Raw genomic sequence first — 15,693 nt, 5'->3', positions numbered from 1 at the left:
TTGTTGATTTTACATTGAATTTGTTAAGGAAATCTTTTGGTATATTGTGACCTTAAGGGTTAAAAATTATAACAAGTGCCGAAAATCTAACACCTGTGTCGCAAATCGATGCCAAAAACCATTGTCGTTAATTTTGTTAATTGGGTCAGAATGGCTTAGTACACAAGCCCGATAGTACCACAACACCAGATCAAGTAAGGTGTGAAAATTACTGGTCGTTTGGCGGGTTTCAATTAAGAACAATATCGATCATTGGTACTGATTAAAGTGGTCGTAATAGCGAATTAGCGGGTTGGTCTGATTAGTGAGTGTAACGACCATTGAAATATAGAAGGAAAAAATCGGGACTGAAAAATGGCGGTCGACTTAGCAAGTTGGTTGGAATACCGAGGTGATCGTAAAAAGAGTTTTCACTAATATATAAACAAGCAAATCTGTTGAATTGATATTCCCACTGAATACATTTCATTTATTGATGGATGAAGACCTAAAGAAAAGTTTCCCTGAAGGGCTGTGCCTTTTCTCACGTATTTGTAACTGTAATGTGTTAGCAGCATACAATAAAATGCAGATAACATCTTTGATATAAATCAATTAACATCAAAAATGACAAAAGCATCTGTTTCAATGATAAATGAAAAATTGAGAAACAAGAGCTGTCAGAACACAGCGCGCTCCACTATTCCAGTGCTTGACAGTATATATAACGTAAGCCATGATGAGGAAATTGTTCATATTCAATAATTTATTAGACGATCTTTCAAAAATAAAAAAAGGAAAAATAAAAAAAAAATTTTTTTTTGGGGGGGGGGGGGGGGTAGAGGGGTTGAGAGGGGGGTATAATGTGGGGTGTGGTCTTTTATTAGACGATCTTTCAAAAATAAAAAAAGGAAAAAAATATTTTTTTTTGGGGGGGGGGGGTGAGAGGGGGGTATAATGTGGGGTGTGGTCATTTATTAGATGATCTTTCAAAAATAAAAAAAGGAAAACAAAATATTTTTTTTTGGGGGGGGGAGGTGAGGGGGGGGGGGGGGTAGGCAGGGATTCTGGGTTGGGGTGTGGGGTATTGTTTGGGTGGAATCCAATGTGGTATTCAAGTAAGTGTTGTTTTGTCAAAGTATTAATAAAATCTGATCATAAATAAAGAAGTTATGGCAATTTAAGCAAAATGTTCAATTATCTAAGTATATAAGGGGCCATAATTCTGTCAAAATGCTTGATACAGTTTTCTGCTCTTGATAAGTTGGGGTCATGTTGGTTAACAAGTATGCAAAATATGAAAGCAATATGTCGAGGGACATAGGAAATATTTGGGGTAGTACGCAAACATTAACATAGATTTATCAATAATATGCATATTCTAAGTATAAAAGGGGCAATAATTCTGTCAAAATGCTTGATACAGTTGTCTGCTCTTGTTTATATCTTGGGGTCATGATGGTAAACAAGTATGCAAAATATGAAAGCAATATGTCAAGGGACATTGAAAATATTTGGGGTAGTACGCAAACTTTAACATTTGCACGCAAACGGGAACGGCAACGCCGGGGTGAGTAGGATAGCTCCACTATATATATTTCATATATAATAGTCGAGCTAAAAAGGATTATTAAATTGCAATTCACCTCATTGATACATGTATCTATACACCCATGAAGTTTCATTTTGAAATGTTGTATATTATCTAAGATAAAGCCCTTAAAAGTCACATCATACAAAAACAACAAAGGGCAAAAATTCTTACTTAAGCGAGTGTAAGGTTCTGGTTCTTGTGAATGGCACTTCTCCTCATTGATTGATATGCAAACATTAAGTTTCATTTTGAACTTGGTGAATAGAATCAGAGATATAACCCTGAACAGTTAGTTCATACAAAAACAAACAAGGACAATCACTCTTATTAAGAAAAGTGTAGTGCTATGGTTCTCATGCATGGCACTTCTCCCTTTTGATACAGAATTGAATTTTATTGTTTAAAATCTTGCTTAGTATCTAAGATATTGCCCTGAAAAGTTACATCTAACAAAAATAAATTTTCATTTAAAAGATAAAGTAGGGTTATGGTTCTTGTGCATGGCAATTCACACTATTAATATCTATTCACTCAAGTTTTGTGTTTCTGAGATAAAGCCCTGGAAATTGTGTGACAAACTGACAGACAGATGGATAGACAGACTAAGCAAAAACTATTTCCCTCTACCTTCAGCAGGGGATAAGTATATCTTTTAATGAAGACAATCTCTTGGGAAATTATCTACTACATATTTCACACACATGAAGGCAGCTTTTCGTTCCTTGATTTGGGAACGATATTCCATATTTTAGACCCTTATACCATTTCAAACATCTTATATAAACTTGAAAATGCTATTTACTTCAATCTAGAATGAGAATGTGTCTTGTTCTGAGAAAATTGGGCTTAATGCATGTGCGTAAAGTGTCTTCCCAGATTAGCCTGTGCAGTCCGTACAGGCTAATCAGGGACGACACTTTCTGCTTCAATGGTATGTTTCGTTTAAAGGAAGTCCCTTTTAACCGAAAATCTAGTTTAAGCGGAAAGTGTCGTCCCTGATTAGCCTGTGCGGACTGCACATGGCTAATCTGGGACGACGCTTTACGCACATGCATTATGCCCAGTTTTCTCAGAACACGACACTAATGTATGAGCCATGCTCTGGGAAAATTAGGCTTATTTCATGTTCTTAACGTATCACTTTCCGCCTAACCTAGATATTCGGTATGCAGAGCCTTTTTTAAATGTTTTTTTAATGACAAATACCATAAAAGCTGAAAGTGTTGTTCCTGATTAGCCTGTGTGGACTGCACAGGCTAATCTGGGACGACACTTTGCGCACATGCGTTAAGCCCAGTTTTTCCAGAATGAGGCTCATATGAATACAGATTCTTACTTGTGAACTATGATCAGAGTGAGCTCATAGCTCTGCTGGAAGTCATCACACTTGAGGATGCTGTTGTTGCGTACACCAAACTCACTCAGAAACTTCTCTTCGTTTTCTAGAATTCAAAAAAGTAAACAAGAGCTGTGTTTGCGAAACACAATGCCCCCCTTCTGCGCTGCTTTGAAGCCACTCAAACTGTGCAGCTCCATGCGATGCATATGCATGCCAAATATCAAGTTGCTATCTTCAATATTGCAAAAGTTATTGCTAAAGATAAACCAAGGTTAAAGTTTGTGACAGACACACACAATGACAGACAGGCCAAAACCAATATACCTCTGATCATTCGATACAGGGGCATACAAAGTTAGTATGAGGAATAACTGCAGAGAGATATCTATAACACTTGACACTTAAATGGCAGCATTTGTTCAATCAAACCGGCAAAGGTTAAAATAAATTTGCAATATCACTTAAATTCAACAAGTTTATAACAATAGTGATACAATAGTTGGTTTTCTTTTGGATACAACTTAGAAAACATATTATTTAATTGTCAAAACCATGTGTATAAACTAAATTGTTACCACATTTATATGTCATCATTAATGACAAAACAATTATGCTAAAAGCTTCTTTCATGAATATTAATTATCCAGCAGGTTGATTTTAAATAGTGAATGAAACAAGAGCTGTGTTTGTGAAACACAATGCCCCCTACTGCGCTTTCAAGCCATAAATTTGACCTTTGACCTTGAAGGATGACCTTGACCTTTCACCATTCAAAATTTTCAGCTACATGAGATAGACATGCATGCCAAATATAAAGTTTCTATCTTCAATATTGCAAAAGTTATGACCAAGATTAAAGTTTTGGGACACATACAATAACAGACAGACAAAAAGACAGGCCAAAAACAATATACCCACGATCATTTGATCAAGGGGCATAAGAAGGACAAATAATAGACAAGGGACAAAATTGTCACAAAACCAGGTTTTCATTGTGAAAAAAAAATCTGATAAAGGGAGAAAACTCAAACTGAACTTTTGAAATGACCAAAAAAAATTAACCCCCTTTGTAAGTTTTTTTTTTTTTTAAATCTATTTTTAGTCGTGGCGACCTTGACATTGGAGATATTGACGTGATTCTTTCGTGGGACACACCGTCCCATGATGGTGAACAAATGTGCCAAATGATTTTAAAATCTCACAATGAATGACATAGTTATGGCCAGGACAAGCTCATTTATGGCCATTTTTGACCTTTGAACTCAAAGTGTGACCTTGACCTTGGAGATATCGACGTAATTATTTCGCGCGACACACCGTCCAATGATGGTGAACAAATGTGCCAAATGATTTTAAAATCTGACGATGAACGACATAGTTATGGCTCGGACAAGCTCATTTATGGCCATTTTTGACCTTTGAACTCAAAGTGTGACCTTGACCTTGGAGATATCAACGTAATTATTTCGCGCGACACACCGTCCAATGATGGTGAACAAATGTGCCAAATGATTTTAAAATCTGACAATGAACGACATAGTTATGGCCCGGACAAGCTTATTCCGCCAGCCAGCCAGCCAGCCCGCCAGCCAGCCCACCCGCATTCGCCAATCTAATAACCAGTTTTTTCCTTCGGAAAACCTGGTTAAAAATAAAACAAACAAAACTGTGTTTGTGAAACAAAATGCCCGATACTGTGCTTTGAAGTCACACAACAGCTATTATAATGAAAATCGTTAAGTCAAAGGAATGTTCTATTATCAAAAATAACTGAACCAGGACTAAACTCCACATTGATCTGTAAGTCATGGAGGCAGACTGATACATCAAAAATCAGGTCAATATCTGCAAGCGTTAAGGAAAAAAATAGAAGTGTTATTTTATAGAAAAATCATAAATCCAAGGCCCTTAACTTTGCAAAAAATCAATGGCCGTAATGAAACTGGAACTTGAATATTAAGTCATGCAGGTAGACTCACATACACAAAATCACGTAAAAATAGAAAAAAAAAGGAAAACTCATTTCGGATGGAGAGACAAACTAGATACCACCCTACTGGCATAAAAAAGAAAGCCACCACCAACTATTTTAATAATGGATTATTTCCTAGATTGTAATTCAATGCAGCAAAACATTATTTAGCACTAAGATATCTTCTTAATTATTAATAAACATAAAGTTTTGCTTGTTTCATCTTGCACAGTCAATCATGAAGTATAAAAGCAAACATTTTGTTATGATGATGATGAGACATACGTACCTTCTGTCTCTCCTTCTTCACTAGATATTATTATTGTTCCTGAAAAAAGGGCATATAATAAAACTTCTAATTTTAAAATAATAACAGCATTCAATGTTTCAAATGGCAGTTTAGTTATTGAAAAACATGATTTACAATATAAACTGCTGTGTACTGCATTTTATTAATACATCAGTGTTATTTTCATGAACTTTGGTTTTATAATTACCTTCAATGACACATGACTTAAACAATCATTTACTTTCATCTCTACTACACCAAGAAAAACTCCAATAACAAATTACTTTGTGAACCATTTACTACCAGCTCTACCCAGAAAACCTATCCTAATTAACCTTAGAATATCAGTCCCTACAATGGACGCCCCTGCAACTCATGACCCTGGACTCTCTGCCCACTATACTCCCTATTGACATTTCCCCTATGACCCTTGACCTCTACCACAATTCATGATCTCTATTGACCAACCAATGACCATTGCCTTCTGCCACAATTCACAATCTCTACTGACCTTTTCCATCTTCTAGCATCACGTCTGGAGCCACCATTCCTAGACCAGTCTTCAGAACCTGTGAATAGATGTGAGAAGCACAAGTCAATGGCTCTACAAGGCAAACTAGAGCTGAGCCTCGGGCGTGATCACAATGTTATACCCCTAAGTTGCTTTGTGACAGGCAAAATAGCCATGCCAATGACTAAGTTAAAGGGCACATGAGTAAGAAATAAAGGTATTACTGCCCATGAGGATTGTGTCTTTCATATCTGAACTTCATAGTGAAAACATATTTAAAATTTAAAATCCATTACTTGATAAATGAGGATGTAATTAGTCCCACAAATTAATAAATAAAAATTTATGCAGATTTACCAACCGATAAAAAGGCAGACTAAGAAAGTGACTTTAATGTAACCCCATCTCAAAGTTCCTTTGTGGTGGTATAACAAGTTGTTGGAAACACAATTTTTTAAGCACAAATAATAATTCACTTTTGCTCACCAACATTGGGCAAAACACTCTAATAAACAAATTATTTTTATACAGAAATTGCATGGAAAGATACTTCTTTAAAATCTGTAACAAAATCATTGGGGTTTTGACTTTGACCAGATGGACATACATTTTAAAATATAATTTCAAAAAATATATGTACGAATAAATCTAACACAATCTATGCATTCAATATGAGTATTGGTATCACAATAAACAATGTTATCTGCACAACCTTTTCCTCAAATGTTTTCACTATCATCTTCTCTACATTAAGAAGCACTGTGACTTCGTTCGTTGGTGCGCACACATAGCATTTTGGATTTGGTTTATCGAGAGCACACGGGACTAGAAGCTTCTTCCTGGGATTAGGCTGGCGATTCAAATAGATCTGAAAAAGAAGCAGCTACATGCGAAAAGGGGTCTTATGCCATCAGCAACCAGCATACTTCCTGCGCAGCTGTGTAGTGTGATCAGGAGCTACAATGTCTGCCATACAGTCATGCAAGGTTTTCGTGGTCTCATATGCTGACAGGCTAGATCCTGACCAGACTGCGTGGATGCACAGACTGGGCTGGAGTTAATCTGGCGGGATATGGCATAAGACACATTTTAGCATGACATGGGTCAAATATACTTGCTACTCATTTCTTTAAATGTATTGGGATACTAGCTTTAATAGTAACATTTACACTGTCAGGCACTGTCTTTACTTGGAACACTCAAAATACAGAATTTCTGTACATGTGTAATAAAAAAAAATTAAGAGTACAATTTTCATATTCAAGCTTACACATCTTTTCTTTGCTCTAAATCCGTACATATAAAATCATTTATATCAGTTCGCATAAATCTGAGATGCATTTAAAATCCATTGACTGATTTGAAAGTGCTATTTAGACAATTGATTTCAAGAAATCTTGAACATGTATATAAGATGGATCCATCAGGGAACTAAATTTAACTTTTTCCGATTCAAACTGACCACCTTGTACTTATCCACTTATCAACCACGACAACGAAGAAAAGAAAAGTTGTAAAATACCGTGTTTTTTTTACAATTAGTAGTTTATATTCATTAAAATATCACCACTGGTATATTACATTACTTGAAAAAAGTTGTTAAGTTTTCATATTTTCAGTATATTCGGTAATAAAGTTTACTGAGTACCGGTACCAGGTAACTACCAGTTAACGCCAGTAGATTGATCATCATCGTCACCTGGTAAACCCAGGAATGCAAATTGTGCATGTGTCGTGAATTGTATATATTTTATATATAAAATGATCAATCTACTTGCGTTATTTATAGTGTGTATATCGTTATGTCACCTATTTTCGCAATGTCCTTTCGATTTCACATCGCAAAATTGTATTACCGAATATACTGAAAATATGAACTTTTTTCAAGTAATGTAATATACCAGTCGTGATATTTTAATCAATATAAACTAATAATTGTAAAAAAATACGGTATTGTATAACTTTTCTTTTTTCATCATTCGTGGTTGACGATACCTATAAAGGATTTAAATCAAAAGGATGAAACATACAGAATTGCACTTTTCAATGTCTCCATTGAGGATTTTGAGACCTTCCATGACTATAAGGGCAGCGATGACAGCGTTGGTTGTGGCGATAGCCGGAATGATATTGCCTGCCATAGCTGAAATAACATGAAGGTAGTCTTCTATTTATACTAAAGTTGTAATTTCAGCAAAATAAGCTTATAGTATTACATATATAACAAGAGCACCGCCTTGCGGGTGCAGACCGCTCATCTATTTTCTTTTTAAAGGTGAAGGGACTCTCATTTTCAATCACAAAGGAGGGAGGGGTGGAGTGAAGAGCGGTGCATTGTGTGGGGGTGTGTGTGGACATTTATTACATTTTCTTCCAAAAATGCGAAAAAAAGGGAAAAAAAAAACGGGTGGGGTGGGGGGGGGGTGGGTGGGGGGGATTCTTGGGTGCGATGGTTGGACGGTATTTCAAACATAAAATAATAAAAATAAATATTTGTGTTTTTTAACCGTTTCATAAAAAAAAATGAGGAGGGGGGGTGAGGTGGGGGGGGGTATAGTGTGAGGGTGTGGTGGTAATTTGTGAGATGATCTTAAAAAAAAAAAAAAAAAAAAAAATAGGGGGGGGGGGGATTCGGGTGGGGGGGAGGGGGGGTGGGGGGGGGATTCTTGGGTGCGATGGTTGGACGGTATTTCAAACATAAAATAATCAAATAAATAGTTTTGTTTTTTAACCGTTTAAAAAAAAATTGGGGAGGGGGTGGGGGGGGGGTATAGTGTGAGGGTGTGGTGGTCATTTGTGAGATGATCTTAAAAAAAAAAAAAAAAAAAAAAAAAAAAAAAAAAAAAAAAAAATGGGGGGGGGGGGGTTGGGGGGGGTTGGGGGGGGGGGCACGGGCGATGGTTTGGGGTGGAGTCTATTGTGGTATGTCAGGTAACAGTAGTTTTGTCAAAGTATCAATCAAATCTAATCATAAATAAAGAAGTTATGGCAATTTTAGAGAAATTTAATAATTTGACCTTGAGAGTCAAGGTCATTCAAAGGTCAAGGTCAAATTCAACTTGCCAGGTACAGTAACCTCATGATAGCATGAAAGTATTTGAAGTTTGAAAGCAATAGCCTTGATACTTAAGAAGTAAAGTGGATCGAAACACAAAATTTAACCATATATTCAAAGTTACTAAGTCAAAAAAGGGCCATAATTCCGTAAAAATAACATCCAGAGTTATGCAACTTGTCCTTTTACTGTACCCTTATGATAGTTTGCGAGTGTTCCAAGTATGATAGCAATATCTATGATACTTTAGGGGTAAAGTGGACCAAAACACAAAACTTAACCAAACTTTCAATTTTCTAAGTATAAAGGGCCCATAATTCCGTTCAAATGCCAGTCAGAGTTACATAACTTTGCCTGCACAGTCCCCTTACGGTAGTTAGTAAGTGTTGCAAGTATGAAAGCAATAGCTTTGATACTTAAGGAATAAAATGGACCTTAACACAAAACTTAACCAAAATTTTCAATTTTCTAAGTATAAAAAGGGCACATAATTCTGTCAAAATGCACGCCAGAGTTATCTAACTTTGCGTGCCCAGTCCCCTCATGATAGTAAGTAAGTGTACCAAGTTTGAATGCAATAGCATTGATACTTTCTGAAAAAAGTGGACCTAAACGCAAAACTTAACCAAAATTTTCAATTTTCTAAGTATAAAAAGGGCACATAATTCAGTCAAAATGCACGCCAGAGTTATCTAACTTTGCCTGCCCAGTCCCCTCATGATAGTAAGTAAGTGTACCAAGTTTGAATGCAATAGCATTGATACTTTCTGAGAAAAGTGGACCTAAACGCAAAACTTAACCGGACGCCGACGCCGACGCCGACGCCGACGCAGACGCCGACGCCGACGCCGACGCCAAGGTGATGACAATAGCTCATAATTTTTTTTCAAAAAATAGATGAGCTAAAAACTATTTTTTTGAATGTTGGGTTATTTGTGTATTGAAATATTCTATGATTAAATCGTCTGGTTTTCTGAGAAAGATCTTAAAAGTTCTAATACTTTATTATAGACAAACAAAAACAAACATAATATATACAAAAATATTATGAAAACTTGCAACAATAAACATAACTAGAGCTTTGTCACAGATGTGACGAATACCCCCACATGCCGCATTGACACAGAATATTTTGCATGTTGTCTTCACAAATACAGCGGACACCGTGCTCAATGTTTAAAACGCACTAAGTGACCCCGTGACCTGGTTTTTGACCCTGCATGGCCCATGTTCAAACTTTACCTACACATCATCTAGATATGACTTCTAACCAAGTGTGGTTAAGATCGGATAAAAACTGCTTGAATTAGAGAGCAGACACAATGCTGAATGTGTAAAACGTACTAAGTGACCCAGTGACCTAGTTTTTGACCCAGCATGACCCATATTGGAACTTGCCCTAGACATCATCTAGATACAACTTCTGACCAAGTTTGGTGCAGATCGGATGAAAACAACTTGAATTAGAGAGCAGACACAATGCTATATGTTTACAAGGGCACTGCATAACGGGTGCCATGCTTGGCTGCAAAAGCTTGGTAGAATTCTTTTTTTTAGAGGTCACAGTGACCTTGACCTTTGACCTAGTGACCCAAAATTAGTGTGGCGTTTAGAACTCATCAAGGTGCATCTACATATGAAGTTTCAAAGTTGTAGGTGGAAGCACTTTGATTTTAGAGCCAATATAAAGGTTTTATCAGGACGCCCGCAGACGGCGGATGGCGAACGATGAGCAGGCTATGACAATACCTCGGGTTTTTTCCGCAAACAGCCTCGCTTAAAATTAACTAAGTGACCCCGTCACCTAGTTTTTGACCTGCCATGACCCAAGTTCGAACTTGGCCTAAACATCATCTAGATACAACTTCTGACCAAGTTTGGTGAAGCTCTGATCAAAACTACTTGAATTAGAGAGCGGACAACATGCTGAATGTTTAAAACGCACTTAGTGACCCCGTGACCTAGTTTTTGACCCGGCAAGGCCCATGTTCGTTCTTGGCCTAGACATCATCTAGATACAACTTTTGACCAAGTTTGGTGAAGATTGGATGAAAACTGCTTGAATTAGAGAGCGGACACGGACCGACCGACAGACCGACCGACCGACAGACAGACACTCCTATATACCCCCCTAAACTTCGTTTAGTGGGGGTATAAAAATACAGCATAATTCATTGAAATGTATTAAACATACAGAGGCCTTACAAGTGAAAAAGTTGATACAAAAACATAACACAACTTCATCATGGGAATTTCATTCATATATATATAGAGTTCTTCTGAGGTTATCTTATGTAACTCACTTATAACAAATAACACCCCTTTAATGTGCAGGTAAAACAGGGATGCAAAAAAAGTTGCTTATTTGTTTTCAGTTTCCAAATTCAAAAAATTAAACATGATATGCATAAACATATTTAATTGAATTAAATACATGTATAATAAATAGTATTATGCATTATACACTTGATAATGGACTGCAATTGACACTTTCATCTAAGGGATTATAAGGTACAGCAAACTGTCAACACGCAAACACAGCACTTATATGAACGGTCAATTCTGACATCTTGTGTACTTGTGATCCACAGTGGACAGTGAGCATTATTCAAAAAAAAAAATGCATTTTATTAACTGAATATGCTTTAACTAATATAAAAAGCTATGGGAATAGCAAAACAATCAAGCTTTTTTTATTCCGATAATCGTTGCCATACCTACAAAATACTGAGAATTGGAAGATTGAAATATATTAACACTTTATTTTCAAGAGAATAACAGCATTTTACAACACTTCCTTAAACATAATTTTTAAGATACATCTAATAAAAAATTTCCTACCGGGCATTTTAAGAATAAGTATACTGATCAACTGAAGTTTTATATTAGAGAAAAGTAACACCTGGTGCTACTTTGTTATAAACGATTGATTAGCTACATTAACAAATTAGAGATGTGTTTGTCAAAAACACAATGCCCCATACTGCGCCGCTTTGAAGCCATATATTTGACCTTTGACCTTGATGGATGACTTTGACCTTAACCTTTCACCACTCAAAATGTGCAGCTTCAGGAGATACACATGAATAACACATATCAAGTTGCTGTCTTCAATATTGCAAAAGTTATGGGCCATGTTAAAGTTTTCGGACGGACCGACAGACTCAGGGATCATATTTTCCCGCAACATCAATCGGTCTGGATATAAATGGGGAAAAAGTATCCCAAAATTTATATCCGAAATCATTACAAATTACGTTAAAATATATACCATTGATTTTGCCATTCATGAAGGTGGTATAATAAATGTACAAGTAAAATTACCTTAGGCATTTTTTAAACGGAACATACAAATTTTCTCAACTGGTTTTATCATTTGCTATTTCATTGTTGTTTCGTGTGTTGTTTTATCAGACTTTTTTCATCGTTGTCAATATTATTAATCTGTGTACATGTAAGTCTATACCGATGTTTTAAATCGTTGTCGACTCGATAATAGCTTACAAACATGCACTGAACCAAACAAAATTCTGTGCATAGGTTGGCTACTGACAATAACAAAACCAAATAATTAATATTTCATTCACAATTATATTACCGGATTATTACGCTGGTGGAAAATGTATCGGCATGTTTTATTAAGTTACAAGCGCGTGCTTTCAGTGTATAAGGTCCGCCCATTATTATTGCAGAATAACCCATAGACGATTTTCTTCTTAGTTTATAAGAAAGTTTTCACATGCCGTGTTAGAATCGTTTTTTACTTCTATCTCAGATATTATTTAATTTATTACAGTTTACAGTGATAACAATACATTACAATCGCAACATATTGTTTTGTACCACATGCACGTCAAATAACATCGAAGACCGATTATAATTAAACCAGTGCGCGCAGTCACCTTAACAGACAAAACAGAGAAACCGCTATAAGTTAACAATGATAACTATTAATAGACACACGATGACACCGATAATCGATCGATATGTACATCACAGGCCTTAAGTCTCTTAAATGGTCTGACGTGCAATAAACCGGTCCTGACCGGTTTAGAGACTGCAGCGAATGGTTTATCACACCTAATCGAGATAAGAATGTCATTAGGGTGTGTTAGCGTGTGCACTGTGTAATCGATTTCATGACATGGGAATTTTAGCAAACAGAATCGGACCAACAGTTTGGGATTTTCAATTGGCCTTTCATGACGCCAATCGGTCTAGGACCGACAAAACCGAAAAAAATATGATCCCTGGACAGACTGACTTACTGATTGATAGTTCAACTGCTATATGCCACCCTATTGGGTGCATAAAAAGTGTCTATTGAAATGAATAAAATAACTGACCGGTTTTAGATAAGAGCGCTTACATTTGATGTCAAATCTTGTTTTTGGAGCTATTCCAAATATATGAGCTCGAATGTTGGCTGCAGCAGCCACAAAATCCATGGCAGCATCGTCATCCTAGAAACAAAACCAACAAGAAATCTTTCTTACAGTGTTGATTTTTTTAATTAACCTATCCTAATATTAAACATATCACATGACTGTTTAAGCCTTTTTTATTTCTACATGATTCTGAGTTTTTAACAGCTCCTTTACATTCCTGCTTAGCAAATGTTGTTGGTGTTTTGCATTCTTGGTAATTTATTGCTAAAGAACAAAAAAGTACAATAAATATAATTTTCAAAGATTCTGTCAACTCATTTATACTTTTTGTTAATTTTTTTAAGAAACAAATAAAAACAAAGACACTGTTTTCAGTTTCAGTATAATTGTAATAAACAAACTATATAAGCTTTGCAAAGGCTTCAGGGATAAGCACTTCATTTTTGTTTGTTCCATAATTGTCATTCAATGCGGGTTAAACAACAGTCTTGATTTATTATATTGTGTTTTTTTTCCCACCGTTGAAGTTTTGCATTTAAGCCTTACTCTGTGAAAATTGGGCTACATGCATATCCTAAATGTGCCTGTGCAGACTTCACTTTCTGCTTTTATTGAATGTTTTGTTTAAAGAAAGTCTTTGAAACGAAAGTCCTGTTTATGCGGAAAGTGTTGTCCATGATTAGTCTGTGCAGACTGCATAGGCTAATCTGAAACGCCACTTTACGCCACTGAATTAGGCAAAGTTTTCCAAGAATGAAGATTTTTTAAAAGAGAAAGGATCGCTACACGCAAAACAGAGATTTCTTTTTTGTTTGGAATCCACTCAGGCTGTTAAGACAAATGTTTTTGGCTTTTATGGTATTTTGTATTTTATGGCAATGTCTTCTAACCACAAATCCCCTGTATACAAAAATGTCATCCTGGATTCATTCGTTTGCTCTGTACGGGCAATTTGGGACAACACTTAACACACACATAATCAACATTGATTTTCCACTATAAGCATCATGTGGAAAAAAAACACCCCGATACTGTTTCTGGTCCAAGACAATTGTAATTTGATTTTGTTTGATTTGTTAATTTGGATTGTTTGTTGTTTTCTACAATATTTCATTGGTTTGTTAATTTGGATTGCTTGTTGTTTCTACAGTATTTCATTGGTTTGTTAATTTGGATTGTTTGTTGTTTTCTACAGAATTTCATTGGTTTGTTAATTTGGATTGTTTGTTGTTTTCTACAATATTTCATTGGTTTGTTAATTTGGATTGTTTGTTGTTTTCTACAATATTTCATTGGTTCATTAATTTGGATTGCTTGTTGTTTCTACAGTATTTCATTGGTTTGTTAATTTGGATTGTTTGTTGTTTTCTACAGTATTTCATTGGTTTGTTAATTTGGATTGTTTGTTGTTTTCTACAGTATTTCATTGGTTTGTTAATTCGGATTGTTTGTTGTTTTCTACAATATTTCATTGGTTCGTTAATTTGGATTGCTTGTTGTTTCTACAGTATTTCATTGGTTTGTTAATTTGGATTGTTTTCTACAGTATTTCAATGGTTTGTTAATTCGGATTGTTTGTTGTTTTCTACAGTATTTCATTGGTTTGTTAATTCGGATTGTTTGTTGTTTTCTACAATATTTCATTGGTTCGTTAATTTGGATTGCTTGTTGTTTCTACAGTATTTCATTGGTTTGTTAATTTGGATTGTTTTCTACAGTATTTCATTGGTTTGTTAATTTGGATTGTTTATTGTTTTCTACAGTATTTCATTGGTTTGTTAATTCGGATTGTTTGTTGTTTTCTACAATATTTCATTGGTTCGTTAATTCGGATTGTTTGTTGTTTCTAAAGTATTTCATTGGTTTGTTAATTTGGATTGTTTTCTACAGTATTTCATTGGTTTGTTAATTTGGATTGTTTGATGTTTTCTACAGTATTTCATTGGTTTATTAATTAGGATTGTTTGTTTTCTACAGTATTTCATTGGTTTGTTAATTCGGATTGTTTGTTGTTTTCTACAGTATTTCATTGGTTTGTTTATTCGGATTGTTTGTTGTTTTCTACAGTATTTCATTGGTTTGTTAATTCGGATTGTTTGTTGTTTTCTACAGTATTTCATTGGTTTGTTAATTAGGATTGTTTGTTGTTTTCTACAGTATTTCATTGGTTTGTTAATTCGGATTGTTTGTTGTTTTCTACAGTATTTCATTGGTTTGTTAATTAGGATTGTTTGTTGTTTTCTACAGTATTTCATTGGTTTGTTAATTCGGATTGTTTGTTGTTTGCTACAGTATTTCATTGATTTGTTAATTAGGATTGTTTGTTGTTTGCTACAGTATTTCATTGATTTGTTAATTAGGATTGTTTGTTGTTTGCTACAGTATTTCATTGATTTGTTAATTAGGATTGTTTGTTGTTTGCTACAGTATTTCATTGGTTTGTTAATTCGGATTGTTTGTTGTTTGCTACAGTATTTCAGTCATATCACGATGGTAAGTTCACCTTCATACTTTTTTCTGGGTTAGTTGATTAACCAGTGCTAATGCACATACTTATGCAGGAAAC

At 35.3% G+C, this 15,693-nt stretch overlaps 1 protein-coding gene across 1 annotated transcript in view; it reads right to left on the bottom strand.

Annotated features, from left to right (window-relative positions):
- Positions 1-15,693, bottom strand: part of LOC127844579 (SUMO-activating enzyme subunit 2-like) — a 43,182-nt gene that overhangs the window by 6,129 nt on the left and 21,360 nt on the right. The window contains exons 10-15 of the mRNA XM_052374944.1: positions 13,109-13,202; positions 7,715-7,827; positions 6,397-6,552; positions 5,685-5,742; positions 5,174-5,212; positions 2,910-3,015 (exon numbers count right to left, since the gene is read on the bottom strand). Coding sequence (XP_052230904.1) covers positions 2,910-3,015; positions 5,174-5,212; positions 5,685-5,742; positions 6,397-6,552; positions 7,715-7,827; positions 13,109-13,202 — 566 coding nt within the window. The remainder of the gene's footprint in view (positions 1-2,909; positions 3,016-5,173; positions 5,213-5,684; positions 5,743-6,396; positions 6,553-7,714; positions 7,828-13,108; positions 13,203-15,693) is intronic.

This window comes from Dreissena polymorpha, chromosome 9, assembly GCF_020536995.1.
Source record: "Dreissena polymorpha isolate Duluth1 chromosome 9, UMN_Dpol_1.0, whole genome shotgun sequence".
Taxonomy (NCBI): Eukaryota; Metazoa; Mollusca; class Bivalvia; order Myida; family Dreissenidae; genus Dreissena; species Dreissena polymorpha.
Note: the sequence above shows the minus strand (reverse complement) of the source record. Positions and strands in the feature narration are given on the sequence as shown.